At 33.6% G+C, this 13,546-nt stretch overlaps 1 protein-coding gene across 3 annotated transcripts; it reads left to right on the forward strand.

The window, feature by feature from the left end:
• The first annotated feature begins 5,025 nt into the window (after positions 1 to 5,025).
• LOC126694451 (receptor-like protein EIX2) lies at positions 5,026 to 12,504 on the forward strand. Of its 3 annotated transcripts, none has more exons than XM_050390715.1 (3): positions 5,026 to 5,408; positions 9,307 to 9,389; positions 11,775 to 12,504. In XM_050390715.1, the coding sequence occupies exons 1-2, from the start codon at positions 5,059 to 5,061 to the stop codon at positions 9,377 to 9,379; spliced, it is 423 nt and encodes a 140-aa protein (XP_050246672.1). In that variant the 5' UTR covers positions 5,026 to 5,058; the 3' UTR covers positions 9,380 to 9,389; positions 11,775 to 12,504. The 3 variants fall into 3 exon arrangements, 2 of the variants coding, with proteins under 2 accessions (XP_050246672.1, XP_050246671.1); XR_007645769.1 differs by having other exon boundaries at positions 5,298 to 5,422; XM_050390714.1 differs by lacking the exons at positions 9,307 to 9,389; positions 11,775 to 12,504 and having other exon boundaries at positions 5,026 to 8,304.
• The last annotated feature ends 1,042 nt before the right edge of the window (positions 12,505 to 13,546 follow it).

A 13,546-nucleotide genomic window follows, 5' to 3' on the forward strand; every position in this document is an offset into this window, starting at 1 on the left:
ATGGATAGATTTAAATGCTTTATGTAGTCTTAGCTTTTTGGTCCTTATAATAATGCTCCCATAATTTGATAATGTCAAATTTAGTTACTCATTTTGCAACAAAATCTTCCAAAACATTACGGTTTAATGTTAAAAATTTGGTTCACATTCATGGAACTTTGATAAAAGGCGATCTTAATAATCACAATTTTAATTAATAATTACTTCAACTCTTCACATGTAAACACGTGACTTTCTAGTAAGAGCATTCCCATTGATAGTTGTAAAACCATTCAAAACTTTATTTTTCAATATATCTGTTGTGGAAAGTGCCATCCACGTCAAGTCAAAACGAATGACATAAAAGATATAATCATATATGGAGAACATAAAAGATATTGAATGACTTAACGTTTAGTGTGCACTGTAAAGGGAAGAAATTTCGTGAGAGTAAAGAAGCTTTTTTTTTTTTTGTGGAAGAAAGTTGTGCCCATCACAATAAAGCAAACACCGAATATAAAAGCTATTAAATGATTTAACTCGACGTGGATGACACTTTCCACAACACATATATTATATTATGGAGAATATAAAAGCTATTGAATGATTTATTAATGTTAGTGTGCACTGTGCAGAAGGGAGGAAATTTCGTTAGAGTAGAGAAACATTTTTTCGAAGAAAGTTGTGCCCAGCACAGTAAAGCCAACACCGAGAAGAAAAGCAATATTTCTTTATCTTTTTTTTTAAGATTTTATTACTCACACATTCATAAAGTTTTGATACAGTCAGATGATAAAATTCATATTATTCTGCTTTGCATTCCAAAGCTCAGTTCATTGCGCTTCACCCATGCACGATAAAATTGACACCTCGTAGAAATGCACCTACACTTTTGGAAGGATTTTTTCCAGTACACCTGACTATTTGATTGTTCAGTAGCATACAGTTTTTTGTAGAATTGTAACATTTAATAGTTAAACTAACTAAACTCCATTTCCATTTTAATGATCCATCAACTTTTAAATTACAATACAAATAAGGATTTTACTAATGTGTGCCCTTAGGACACACATTAATTTCTATTTTTGGAAAAAGAAATTTCGATAATTGAAAAAATAATGACAGTTTTTTCAATTCTTGAGAAAATGTTTTCAAAAATAGAAAGCTTAATGTGTATCCTAAGGGCACACATTAACCGGACCCTAATAATAATAATAATAATAAAGCTTATTGGCCCACGAAATGGAGGGTCCCTTCTCAGAAGACTTCGGTCAATGCTTGTTTTTTGATAACCACTTCACTTGAGTCAATGCTTGACCCCAAGTCTTCGATATAATAATGTGCTTTAAATTTTTAAAGCATTAAACCCGAAAGCTCGTAAAAAAGGCTCATAAAAAACCCCGAAAACTGAAAGAAACTCTTATTGCAATTGCATCGTGCAATTAACCTTGTTCTTAAACAAAAAATTTCTTCCCATTCAACCTAACGTTAAATACACTCAGTAGTTTTGTGGAAAATGCCATCCACGCCAAGTCAAAAAAAGTGGGGCCCTAGCGCACGAATTGCTAACCTTTTGACAAAGTAGGAGACATTGTAATATTTTACCGTATGTTTGGTATTGTTGTTTAAATAACAGTTTTCATTATTTAAACACTATAATACGTATTTTCACAATATTTTTTTACCTACATGTATTTCTATAATATTTAAACAACTTTACTAGAAATCTCTTATCAAATAGGCTCTTAATGAGCGTACATACTAAGTTAATTGAAAGTCATTTGTATGTGAAGAGATGAAGCCATTATTATCCAAAATTGTGATTATTGAGTTTCCTTTCTTTTTTGTTAGTTTCATGAATGGGAACCAAACTGTTGACATTAAACAGGAATTCATTGCAAGAATTCATTGCAAAATGGATAACTAGCAGTGGTTTATCCTAAATTTGACATTCTCATCACCACCTCATTTTATGAAAGTTGTTTTGCTTATTAATTACTTCTTTTTGCATAAATTGAAGGAGTCCTTTTGCTTTTTGTCCAAAGAACTAATAAGGCTGAAGTTACCATCTTAAAAGTTAAAAAGAAAGTTGTTGTGCTTATTAGGACAAATTAGGTAACAATCTAGAATCATGTGTAGAAATGTGATGGGGTGCAAATGAGTGAATTTTTTTTTTTTTTTTTTATAAATATTTAGACTCTATTTAGTTGAAAAGCTAGAAAAGTAAGAGATTGGAGAATATTGAGAGGATAGAAAAATCTTTAATTTTTTAACATTTTTATTAAGTAGGATGGATAAATTTAAATGCTTTGTGTAGTCTTAGCTTTTTGGTCCTTATAATAATGCTCTCATAATTTGATAATGTCAAATTTAGTTACCCATTTTGCAACGAAATCTTCCAAAACATTATTGTTTAATGTCAAAATTTTGGTTCACATTCATGGAACATTGATAAAAAGCATTCTTAATAATAACAATTTTGGTTAATAATCACTTCAACTCTTCACATGTAAACACATAACTTTTTAATAAGAGTATTCACATTAGTAGTTGTAAAACCATTCAAAATTATTTTACCACCTCAAGTCATTAAAATCATGCAACATTGAAGAAGCTAAAGCAATTTCACGATATCAAAAAACAAACCCCTTTTAATCAAATGAACGTAGCATCATACAAATATTGATAAAGTAAAGAAAAGACCCAGGCAAAGTCCCTTTATTCGTTTTGACTAGACGTGGATGGCACTTTCCACAACACATATATTATATATATTATGGAGAACATAAAAGATATTGAATGATTTAAGTATTTGACGTTAGTGTACACTGCGAAGGGAAGAAATTTCGTGAGAGTAAAGAAGCATTTTTTTCGAAGAAAGTTGTGCCCATCACAATAAAGCAAACACCGAATATAAAAGCAATTGAATGATTTAACTCGACGTGGATGACACTTTCCACGACACATATATTATATTATGGAGAATATAAAAGCTATTGAATGATTTATTAATATGTTAGTGTGCACTGTGCAGAAGGGAGGAAATTTCGTTAGAGTAGAGAAATATTTTTTCGAAGTAAGTTGCGCCCAGCACAATAAAGCAAACACAAAGTAGAAAAGCAATATTTCTTTATTTTTTTTTTTAAGATTTTATTACTCACACATTCATAAAGTTTTGATATAGTCAGATGATAAAATTCATATTATTCTGCTTTCAGTGCTTTGCATTCCAATGCTCAGTTCATTGCGCTTCACCCGACTATTTGATTGTTCAGCTTTAGCATACAGTTTTTTGTAGAATTGTAACATTTAATAGTAAAACTAACTAAACTCCATTTCCATTTTAATGATCCTTCAACTTTTAAATTTCGATACAAATAATAACGAATAAAAAAAAAAATTAGAAAATTGATTTCCATCCAAATTATTAGCCCTGGCCGGACTTTTGGCAATAGGAACTTTAAAGTCAGTGGAACTAGAAGTTTCAACATACATCTTTTTGGCATGAATTTCAAACGGAACAAAACAATGTTTTCAAATTGTGAATAAGACAACTAAAATAGCTAATAGATAGAACAACTAGGACGCCACTCCATTTCCCCTAACATCAAAACATTATGCACTCACTGCCCCCGCTTTTTTTTTTTTTTTTTTTTTTGGAGAAAGATAAACTTCATTTTCGAAGGAATTTCAAAATTAGGTTAAACCACCAATAGTGCATTAAATGAATTCAGGACAGGTGGTTATTATTACCTAACATCAAAAAAATTTCTCATATCCATGACGCGTTCATAAAATGCAATGTTAATATATAATCTCAATTTTGGTCCTAAAATAATCACAATTTTGATTAATAATTACTTCACATTTTTACTCGAAAGCACATGACTTTTGGAACTAGCCATATTAAACTTTTCAATAGCTAGCTAAAACAATTTCACAATATCAAACAAACCCATTGTATACGGTCGGAAACTCCAATGTCACCTATTCCATCAAAGGGATGTTGAATTGTTCATACTTCCCATACTTCACACTAGTATTGATTAGGAAAGATTTTGGGCCAGAGCATCACACTTTCAATTAACTTGGATGACAATTTCCAAAATATATTATCTGATGGAGAAAAAACTAGAGTATATTTAACATTAGTGTACATGGGAAGAAATTTGTTCCTAGAATAATCTTTTTTGAGAAAGTTGTATCAAGCACGAGGAAGACTTCCAAGATATAGGCACTAATAAGAAAATAATTGTGTCAAAATATTTTTTGGACACTCGCATATTCATGACCTTTTGATTTTCTTGATTATAAAATTAACATTGTGCTCCGGCATAACAAAGCTAAATAATGCATTGTGCTTGACCCCATAATGCAATAAATTTGTTTTTCAATTGTAGGTGAAAGCAAGAAACGCAGCCTATTAATCAATTAAGTTAATGATGATTCACTTTAGGAGATTTAGAATTAGTTCAATCCAGCCTAATTTTGTGATTTCAATAAGGAGTATTTGTCTACGAATCTACAGCATTATAAAACTTTTGTTCTCTTTATTCTTTGCAACATTTGAAAGTAAGATTTAGGTAAACTCCACATGATGTCCTATTATTATTATATTATTACTATTATTATTTAATTTATGCATACTATATGTTCTATAGTTCCATTGTTCCAATCAGTGATAATACTCAGAGACTTAAGTCACAGTGGGATTTTAAAGATGGTTGAAATTTTGAATTTTTGACATAAGTAATGAATAACCAATCAAATTACGTTGCACTTTTCACAAGTTACAAAATGATATGTAAATCCAAATGCACTAAAGGGCCCACAAATTCACTTTGCACAAGTTAGAAAATTGATTTCAATCCAAATGAAGGGTCCTATCATTTGTGGGGTAAAAATTAAAACATCAAAAAACCGATTAAGCTCAAACAAACTCAAAGTCGTAGCAGGTAGTCAACACAACGTAATACAATAAAGACGGTCCATTTCCTATAAATTAGCATGCCATTATTAGCATTTCGTATTACATAACAAAATCATAAACCAGTTTTATTTTTATAAAAGAGCGTCACGATGATGATGATGGAGGGTTCCTTGTTGAGAATTACTTTAACCCTTCTCCTTTCTTTGGTCACTATTCATCCTCCTCCTAACTTCTGCACTGCCCACTCTGACTCTGAGGTTCGTTGCATTGAAAGCGATCGACACGCCCTTCTCAACTTCAAGCATGACCTTCTAGATCCTTCAAACCGGCTTGCCTCTTGGGCATCTGACATGGATTGTTGTGACTGGGTCGGTGTTCTCTGCCACAACGTTACCGGTCACATCCTCCAACTCCGTCTCAAAAGCTTTCCTCCTCTGTATGACAAGTTTACAATTAATGATGATGCCCATTGGGATGCTCAATATGAAGCTTATGAGAGGTCAGTGTTCGGTGGTAAGATAAATCCTTCTCTGCTTGATTTGAAGCATTTGATTTACTTGGACCTCAGCTTCAATTATTTCAATGGGACTCAAATTCCCAAATTCCTCGGTTCCATGGAGAGCTTAAGATATCTTAATCTCTCCAGTGGGGGATTTGGGGGATTGATTCCTCATCAACTTGGGAATCTCTCTAATTTGCAATATCTCAATCTTGGATTTGATTATTTTGAAAGTAATAATTTATATGTCAAGAACCTTCAATGGCTCTCTGGTCTTCCTTTACTACAACACCTTGATTTGAGTTATGTAAATCTTAGCCAAGCCTCTAATTGGCTACAGGATATAAACAAACTTCCTTCCTTGTCAGAGTTGCGATTGTCATATTGTCAACTTTCTCGTTTCATCCCACCACCGATACCCAGTATTAACTTTTCATCTCTCACCACCCTTGATCTTTCATTCAACTATCTTCAAAACACTTCGATTCTGTTTTGGGTCTTTGATCTTCATAATTTGGTTTCTCTTGATCTATCTCAAAATCAGTTTCAAGGTCCAATCCCTGTTCATCTCCAGAACTTGACTTCACTTAGGCACCTCAATCTATATGACAACAGTTTCAACTCTTCAATTCCCAATTGGCTCTACAGTTTTAGTCATCTTGAGCTCCTCAACCTCGGCTTCAATAATTTGCAAGGTACAATCTCTAGTGCCATTGAAAACCTAACATCTGCCATTAGCATAGACTTGTCAGGTAATGAACTTGAAGGAAAGGTACCTAGATCTTTGGGTAACCTCTGCAACTTAAGGGAAATTAGGTTGTCATTAAACAAATGGAGTCAAGAGATATCTGAAATCTTTGAAAGTCTATCAGGATGTGTTTCAAATGGACTAGAGCTCTTAGAAATGGACAATGCTCAACTGTCTGGGCATTTGACTGATGATCTTGGGCAATTTAAAAATCTGGTCATCCTTTCTTTGGGGTCTAATTCAATTTCAGGTCCAATTCCATGGTCTATAGGAAATCTTTCCTCTTTGAGATCCTTGGACCTTGAGAGTAACCAAATTAATGGTACTCTCCCTCAAAGCTTTGGACAGCTCTCCAAATTAGAGTCTCTGTATATTGGTTTAAATATGTTGAAGGGTGTGGTGTTAGAAGTTCATTTTGCCAATTTAATGAGATTAAAAAGACTTGTTGCATCTCAAACCCAATTGACTTTAGAAGTAAGTGACAATTGGACCCCTCCTTTTCAACTCAACCATTTAGATTTGGGATCATGAAATTTAGGGCCAAAATTTCCTTTGTGGCTCTCTTCACAAAAGCAACTTTTGACCTTGGGCATATCCAACACAAGGATTTTAGATGCAATTCCTCCTTCCTTTTGGAACTTGACTTCTCAGCTTTCTTATCTAAATATCTCTCATAATCAGATATATGGAGAGATTCCACATATCCCAGTGATTTTGCTCTATAGTTCAATAATTGATGTGAGTTCAAATAACTTCACAGGTCCATTACCTTGTATATCCTCGAATGTGAGCTTTCTTGATCTTTCTAACAATTCACTATCTGGATCTATTTCTCACTTTTTGTGTTACAAGATGAATGAGCCCAAAAAGATGGAATTTCTCAATCTTGGAAAAAATCTTTTATCAGGGAAATTAAGTAATTGTTGGATGATGTGGAAATACTTGTATGCCTTAGATTTGGGAAAAAACAATTTCACTGGTAGTATTCCAACCTCCATTGGATCTTTGGTTTATCTTTCATATTTGCACCTAGAAAACAACAGATTCTCTAGAAAATTACCATCATCTTTGATAAATTGTAAAGAGTTGGTGACCATTGATATTGCTAAGAATGATTTTGTTGGAAGCATACCTTCTTGGATAGGACATAGACTTTCACGCTTGGTGATTCTTAACCTTCGCTCAAATAATTTTCATGGTTACATCCCAGAAGAACTTTGTTCTCTAACATCACTCCAAATCTTGGACCTTTCACATAATAAGCTATTTGGAAGCATACCTAAATGTGTCCACAATTTTAGTGCCATGGCCACAAGTAATAGTTCACATTATTCCTTTTCTTTATATCTCCCATCAACAGGATATAATTCTCAGCCTTTTGAAAGTCAATTGGTTGTGATTAAGGGAAAAGATCTTGAGTATTCCACCACTCTTCAACTGGTAAAAATTATAGACCTTTCCAACAACAATTTATCAAGAGAGATCCCTAAAGAAGTGATGCATCTCAAAGGATTACAATCATTAAATTTGTCATTTAATATCTTGACTGGAAGGATTCCTGAGAATATAGGTGATATGGGATCAGTGGAGTCTATTGATTTCTCAAGTAACCAACTTTCTGGTCAAATTCCTCAAAGTATGTCAAGTTTGACATTTTTGAGTCATTTGAACTTGTCAAACAACAATTTAATTGGGAAAATCCCTTCAAGTACTCAGCTACAAAGCCTCAGTGCCTCTAGTTTTTCTGGAAACAAACTTTGTGGACCTCCTCTTATTGATAATTGTTCTATAGATGATGTAAAACCCAACACTGAGAACAAAGGGAGCAGCGGTGGGCGTGAAGTGGATTGGTTCTATGTGAGCATGACACTTGGATTTGTGGTTGGGTTTTGGGTTGTATGGGGTCCTTTACTAATGAACAAGCAATGGAGAATCATGTACTTTCAATTCCTAGATCGCATGGGGTACAAGCTTGGGATGTTTTGGCACAAACTTGATAGCTTTTACTTAAATGTTGTGAGATTCTTATCCTGTTACTAGCCAATGTTTCTTGTGGTGCATGGATATGTTGTAGTTTCATTTTGAAATAATTTGTATCTTTTGTTAGCTCAATCATTTTGAAATAATTTGTAGACAATTTTTTTTCTTTCATGTGTATTATACTCATGTTGTGGTATTATATTTAGAGAATTAATTACAATTATATTATGGATTCAAGTGATAGCCTATTGGTACTGGTATCCCCTTGGATTCCCGATATTTAGAGTTCAAACCCCAACTTTCTTGTCCCACCATTCACATAACCAAAAAAAAAAATCATCAATATATGTACAGAGAGACCTTTAACAGCATCAGATTAGGAAATTTAGCAACAATAGTAAGCAATAATTTGGCATTTTTTTTTTTTGATAAGTAATAAAAATTTATATTCAAAAATAGTACCTCATGCAGAAAGTCACAAGGCAGAGATAAAAATTACAGAAAAAGAAGATAAAAAAAAAAAAGAAAGAAAAAATACTAATTACAAAGAAGGGAGCTAAGGAATATAGGGAGAGAATCACTAGAGGTAAGTCCCCAATCCCTAGACCAATAAAAAAGGGAGCCACTAAAAGAAGCCAATAATTGGTCATCGGAACTTTCCATGTCCTCAAACGTCCTCCAATTTCGCTCACTCCACAGACACCACATTAAGCACAGCGGAGCTAAATTCCAAATGCTAGACAAATGCTTTCTAGGCCAATTCCACCAACCAAAGAGAGTATCCGCAACTGATCTTGGCAAGACCCAAGAAATCCCAAAAGATCTAAACACCAAACTCCACAACCGGTAAGCCTTACCACAATGCAGTAGCAAATGAGCCACCGTCTCTCCATTACAACGACACATAATGCACCAGTCAACAAAGTCCATCCCTCTACCCCTCAAATTGTCGCCTGTAAGGATTTTTGGTTCATAATTTAGCAACAATAGTAAGCATCAGGGGGTATTTCCTACTTCTAGTTCATATGCATATAATTTGGCATTGTTGGTTAGCGTACCTGATGTGGTCTTATGGTGTGACTTGCAATTAACAGAGAATGGAGTTAGGATTTGCACACCAGATGTCCTGCTTAATAACTTTTCTGATATTGTGGGAATTTTCAAAAACAGGAATAAGGTTATCTGCTTAATGGGGTCCCTACCAAAGGATGGCTTTCTGTGGATTTCACCTTCAAGGAGCTAAACAGTTGCCTGTAAGTAGGAGTTGTTTCAAATTCTTTGTATTTGCTTTTGGCAACTTGGGTGTCTTGTGAACCAGATATGATGATTTGGTAGCACATTTTTCTTTAAATATGGTTGGACGTCGTCATTTTCCAAAGCTATTCTTATGGAAGCAAGGAAATATGAGAATAAGTGTGTTTTCAACATTGAAATATCGTTTCCAATGACTGTTACAGTGGCTATTTGGCTGTGTCGTTGTTTATTTGATATAATATTTTGCATTAACAATTAATGACAATTTTTGTATTTCTAACCACTAATTCTGGGAGTCTTCTTTCGAACTAATAAATTTGATGGCAATGCATTCCAATTTCCTGTTCAAGATTTGGCTTCAATGTTCAAGCCACCAGGTTTATGGTTGAACATTCAGGATAATAAAAAAACATAATTCTGTTAAATATTTTATTGGTCTCTTCTTTCCTCTTCTTCTTTTTGGTAAGATGTTTCTCTAAACATGTAGGATCTGGTCGCACAGCTATCATTTTGACCAACCCTTTTGTCCTGATACTTGTGCAGCAACACCATTTGAGTATGAGAAGCTTTGTACTTTATGTACCTTAAAGTGTCAATTGTCAATTATATTTCATCACCAGAGGTTTCTTTCCTAAGAAGAATTACAAAACTGGTGTTTCAGTTTCTAGGACAAGATGAGATTGAGCCTTAAACCAACCAGAATCATGGTTCTCTCTTACAGAATCTTACATTTGTCTAGGCATTTGCCTCTGGAATTCTTGTTCCCAAGGCTTACATATGGTTTGTAGATGCAACTGATCTACCTCATACGTGGATGCTCATAAAGAAGGGCTAGAAGTTTTTGCATCAGCATTTGTGAATGATGTTCCATTTAGCTTTAGTTATAGTTTATGATCCAGTAACTGAGTTCTTGAATTACATTGACAATTGAAACTTCTCTGTTACTGGTGCGCTGGCTGACTTCCCCATTCCTCCTTTGGAGGAGTAATTCTTAGGTAATATTGGAGCACATTGAATGGTGCTCCCTCATCTCACATTCATGGTAGTGTCCACCATGAATGTGAGAGGAGGGAGCACCATTTCACTATACTCTGGGAGTACCTAAGAAGTTTCCCCTTTGGAGAGTATTGGTTCAGTATAAAGTTTTTCTAGCAGTTTTGATTTCTGTACATTCTCATAAAAACTTAAATTGTACTGCCTACCTGAATCCCTTTACAGATGCATTGGATAATGATCAAATCAATAAAGCTTCTAATTCCGTGCATTGGTTTAGGACGCCTTGATGAATTTCTCCTTTGCCCATTTCTTGACCCTATACCACATTCAATGTGAAGTGATTTGCTCTTTGTCAGTGCAATCACGTGGATATTGTGTGCGTTTCTAGATATCCTTGAACAACTTTCCTGTATTTTGTTCTAAACTGGTGCTTATTTCTAGCTTCATATGGCTGCATTTGTGATTCATCCTACCCTTCAAGAGAAGTTAAAGTTTATTCAAATGTTTTTTTTTAAATACTAAAACTCACAATGATTTTTGGAGACTTTTCAATTTCATTCTCAGTCTTGGGACTCCCTTCAATGCAGAGCTCTTTGATCAGGTTACTATAGACTTTAAAGAGGTATTGTGCATATTAGACTTCTTCAACCATTCAAATTAGTTAGTTAGGCACGTTTTCAAACAATTTAGAAAACTAACATCTCGAGTTTTTGAAACTCGAGATCCATATTAGAACTCGAGTCTTAAAGACTCGCTTTAGATCTCGAGTCTTTAAAACTTGAGTTTTATGCAAAAAAAATTTAACCTATAGTGGCGTTTTTAATACTTACAGTGACGTTTTAAAACCCTATAGCGACGTTTTCCTGCAAAAATTTTTTTATAAGTACAGGTTTAAGGAGTCCTATAGTGGCGTTTTTAATCCCTATAGTGACGTTTTATAGACCTATAGCGGCGTTTTTTGCAATTTATGAAAATCGAGTCTCTAAAACTCGATTTTCAGCGCAATTTTTTTCCTCCAAATCGACACTTAAAAACTCGAGTTCCATCTGGAACTCGAGTTTTAGATACTCGAGATGTTATTTTTCAAAATTGTTTTGAAATATAACAATTAACTAAATTGTTTAATATTTATTGTTATTTTAAAAAAAAATTCGACTTTAAAAGGAATTTTGTTGTATTAGTAATTGCAAATGAGTTTGTACATCACATGCCACAATTGCACTTTCAGAACTGAAGGATTAGAATACCATTGCTTGTTGTTGCATTTCATTTACAGTAATAGCTTTTGATAATTCTGACATAATTAGTTATTTTTCTCGATAAGATTATTGCCTGCTCATTTCAATAATATTTTCTTCAAGATGCTGATTTCTCTACTCACGTTGCAGATTGCTTTGCTCATCTAGGTCAAAATGCTTCAGCACAATGATTCTTTTCTACTCATAACTAGTTGATAAGGTTGTCTACCTGTATGTTTTTTTGAAATATATTATGATTTTTAGAATATTATTGTTGGCCTTTGTCTTTCACCTTCCTCACTCTCCAGCGAATCCTTTGGTCATCTCTAAATATGGAGCAAGTGGAGATTTCCCTGGTTGTATGGATTTATCATATAGGAAAGCGATTGATGATCATGTGGATGTACTCGACTGTCTTGTACGATTGGCAAAGGACGGGACTCTGTTTTGCTTTACCATTAATTTTTTGTAAGCATACCTGTGCTAATATAATTAGGTGGAATTGTAATTATATTGGCCAAATTTTGTCTAGGGGGCTCTAGTGTGCAGAACCATCTTCAAACTCTTCTGCACTGGACATTGCAGAGGCCAAGGAACTCTTGAAGTAGAGGAGGTGACATTGGCTGCTGAAGACTTCTTTTATGACTTTTTTGAAGATCCAGAGTAATTTTAAGACAGTTTCAAAATGCATCACAACTTGAGGTACAAATTGGATGCTAAATTGTGTGGATTTGAGGATATACAATTTACTTACTGCTATCTAATATTTTGATTGTTATTTGAAACTAATGATGCAAGATCTATTGGATAAACATATGTAGAAAGGAATATAGCCTGGATATGCAGTTCTTAATTAAAGAGAACCTTTTAACTGATTTAATTGACTTGAATTATTTGGTAGAGTAAAATGATGAACATATGTAATTGGTATTAGTTGTAAAAAAAAAGGGGGGGAAAAGAAAAAGACTCCTTGTAAAAAATAACTTAACAATTATTTTTAATTGTTTTTTTAATAAGACAATACTTGTTAATTTCCTCTTTCTCTAAATCTTATATGCATGCTAGCATAGAACCAACACAGAAGCAAGTCTTTGTAATCCATCTTTATTTTTGAATGTATGATAAAGTTTCACTATCACAAAAGTTCATGAATTTTGACACTTATACCATCTGTTTCATTTTTAGTCAAGGTTTGCTGACAAAAGCAGGAGATTAGTGAAAAGCTAGTTACTAATATATATTGACATGGATCATAGGATGAACAAATATAGTAACAAAAATTAGTGAATCTCCCAAGAGAAAACCTGCTTATTAAGTTTTGAACTTATTAACGAACACTTATTTTGTTCGCAAACGAGTTGTGCATAGCTGGAGTCTAAACTTTGTTTCTAGAAATTATCAACTAGGCCTCTGAACTCAATGTTTCATTGATCTCAACCACAAACTCATGCTCATAGTCGTGCCCATTAGATTGTAGCGAAGTTTGTGAACGAGTTTCAAAAAAATTGCAGAGTTAATTACTAATCTGTTGCAGCCCTTTGAGTTAGTTGCCAATATGTTGTGATGCTTAATTGGGCATTTACAATAGTTGTTAATGTATTTCCGCATGACTTCGTGGAAAAAAACATTATCTCCTTTGTGTATATATCAGTGTATATCAGAATGTGAATATTTGAATGAACGGTGGTTCAACTCATTGAGCTCCAAGTTCTTTTTTTTTTTTTTTTTTTTTTTTTTTTTTTATGCTTTTCTGCGTTGTCTGCATAACAAGTCAATAAACTTTAATTAATAACAAACAGCTGGTGAATCCCTGAAGAGTGGACCTGCTTGTGAATCCCTAAAGAGTGTTAAACTTCTCTACCAAAATCTACTGTGTTCTACAAATTGTTATCACAATTCTAATCATTCATTTTTTGAATGAA

This window comes from Quercus robur, chromosome 8 (assembly GCF_932294415.1).
Source record: "Quercus robur chromosome 8, dhQueRobu3.1, whole genome shotgun sequence".
Lineage (NCBI taxonomy): Eukaryota > Viridiplantae > Streptophyta > Magnoliopsida > Fagales > Fagaceae > Quercus > Quercus robur.

Excerpts from the sequence above, each read along its gene's own strand:
- LOC126694451 (XM_050390714.1), top strand. The coding sequence starts at position 5,059 with ATGATGATGATGGAGGGTTCCTTGTTGAGAATTACTTTAACCCTTCTC.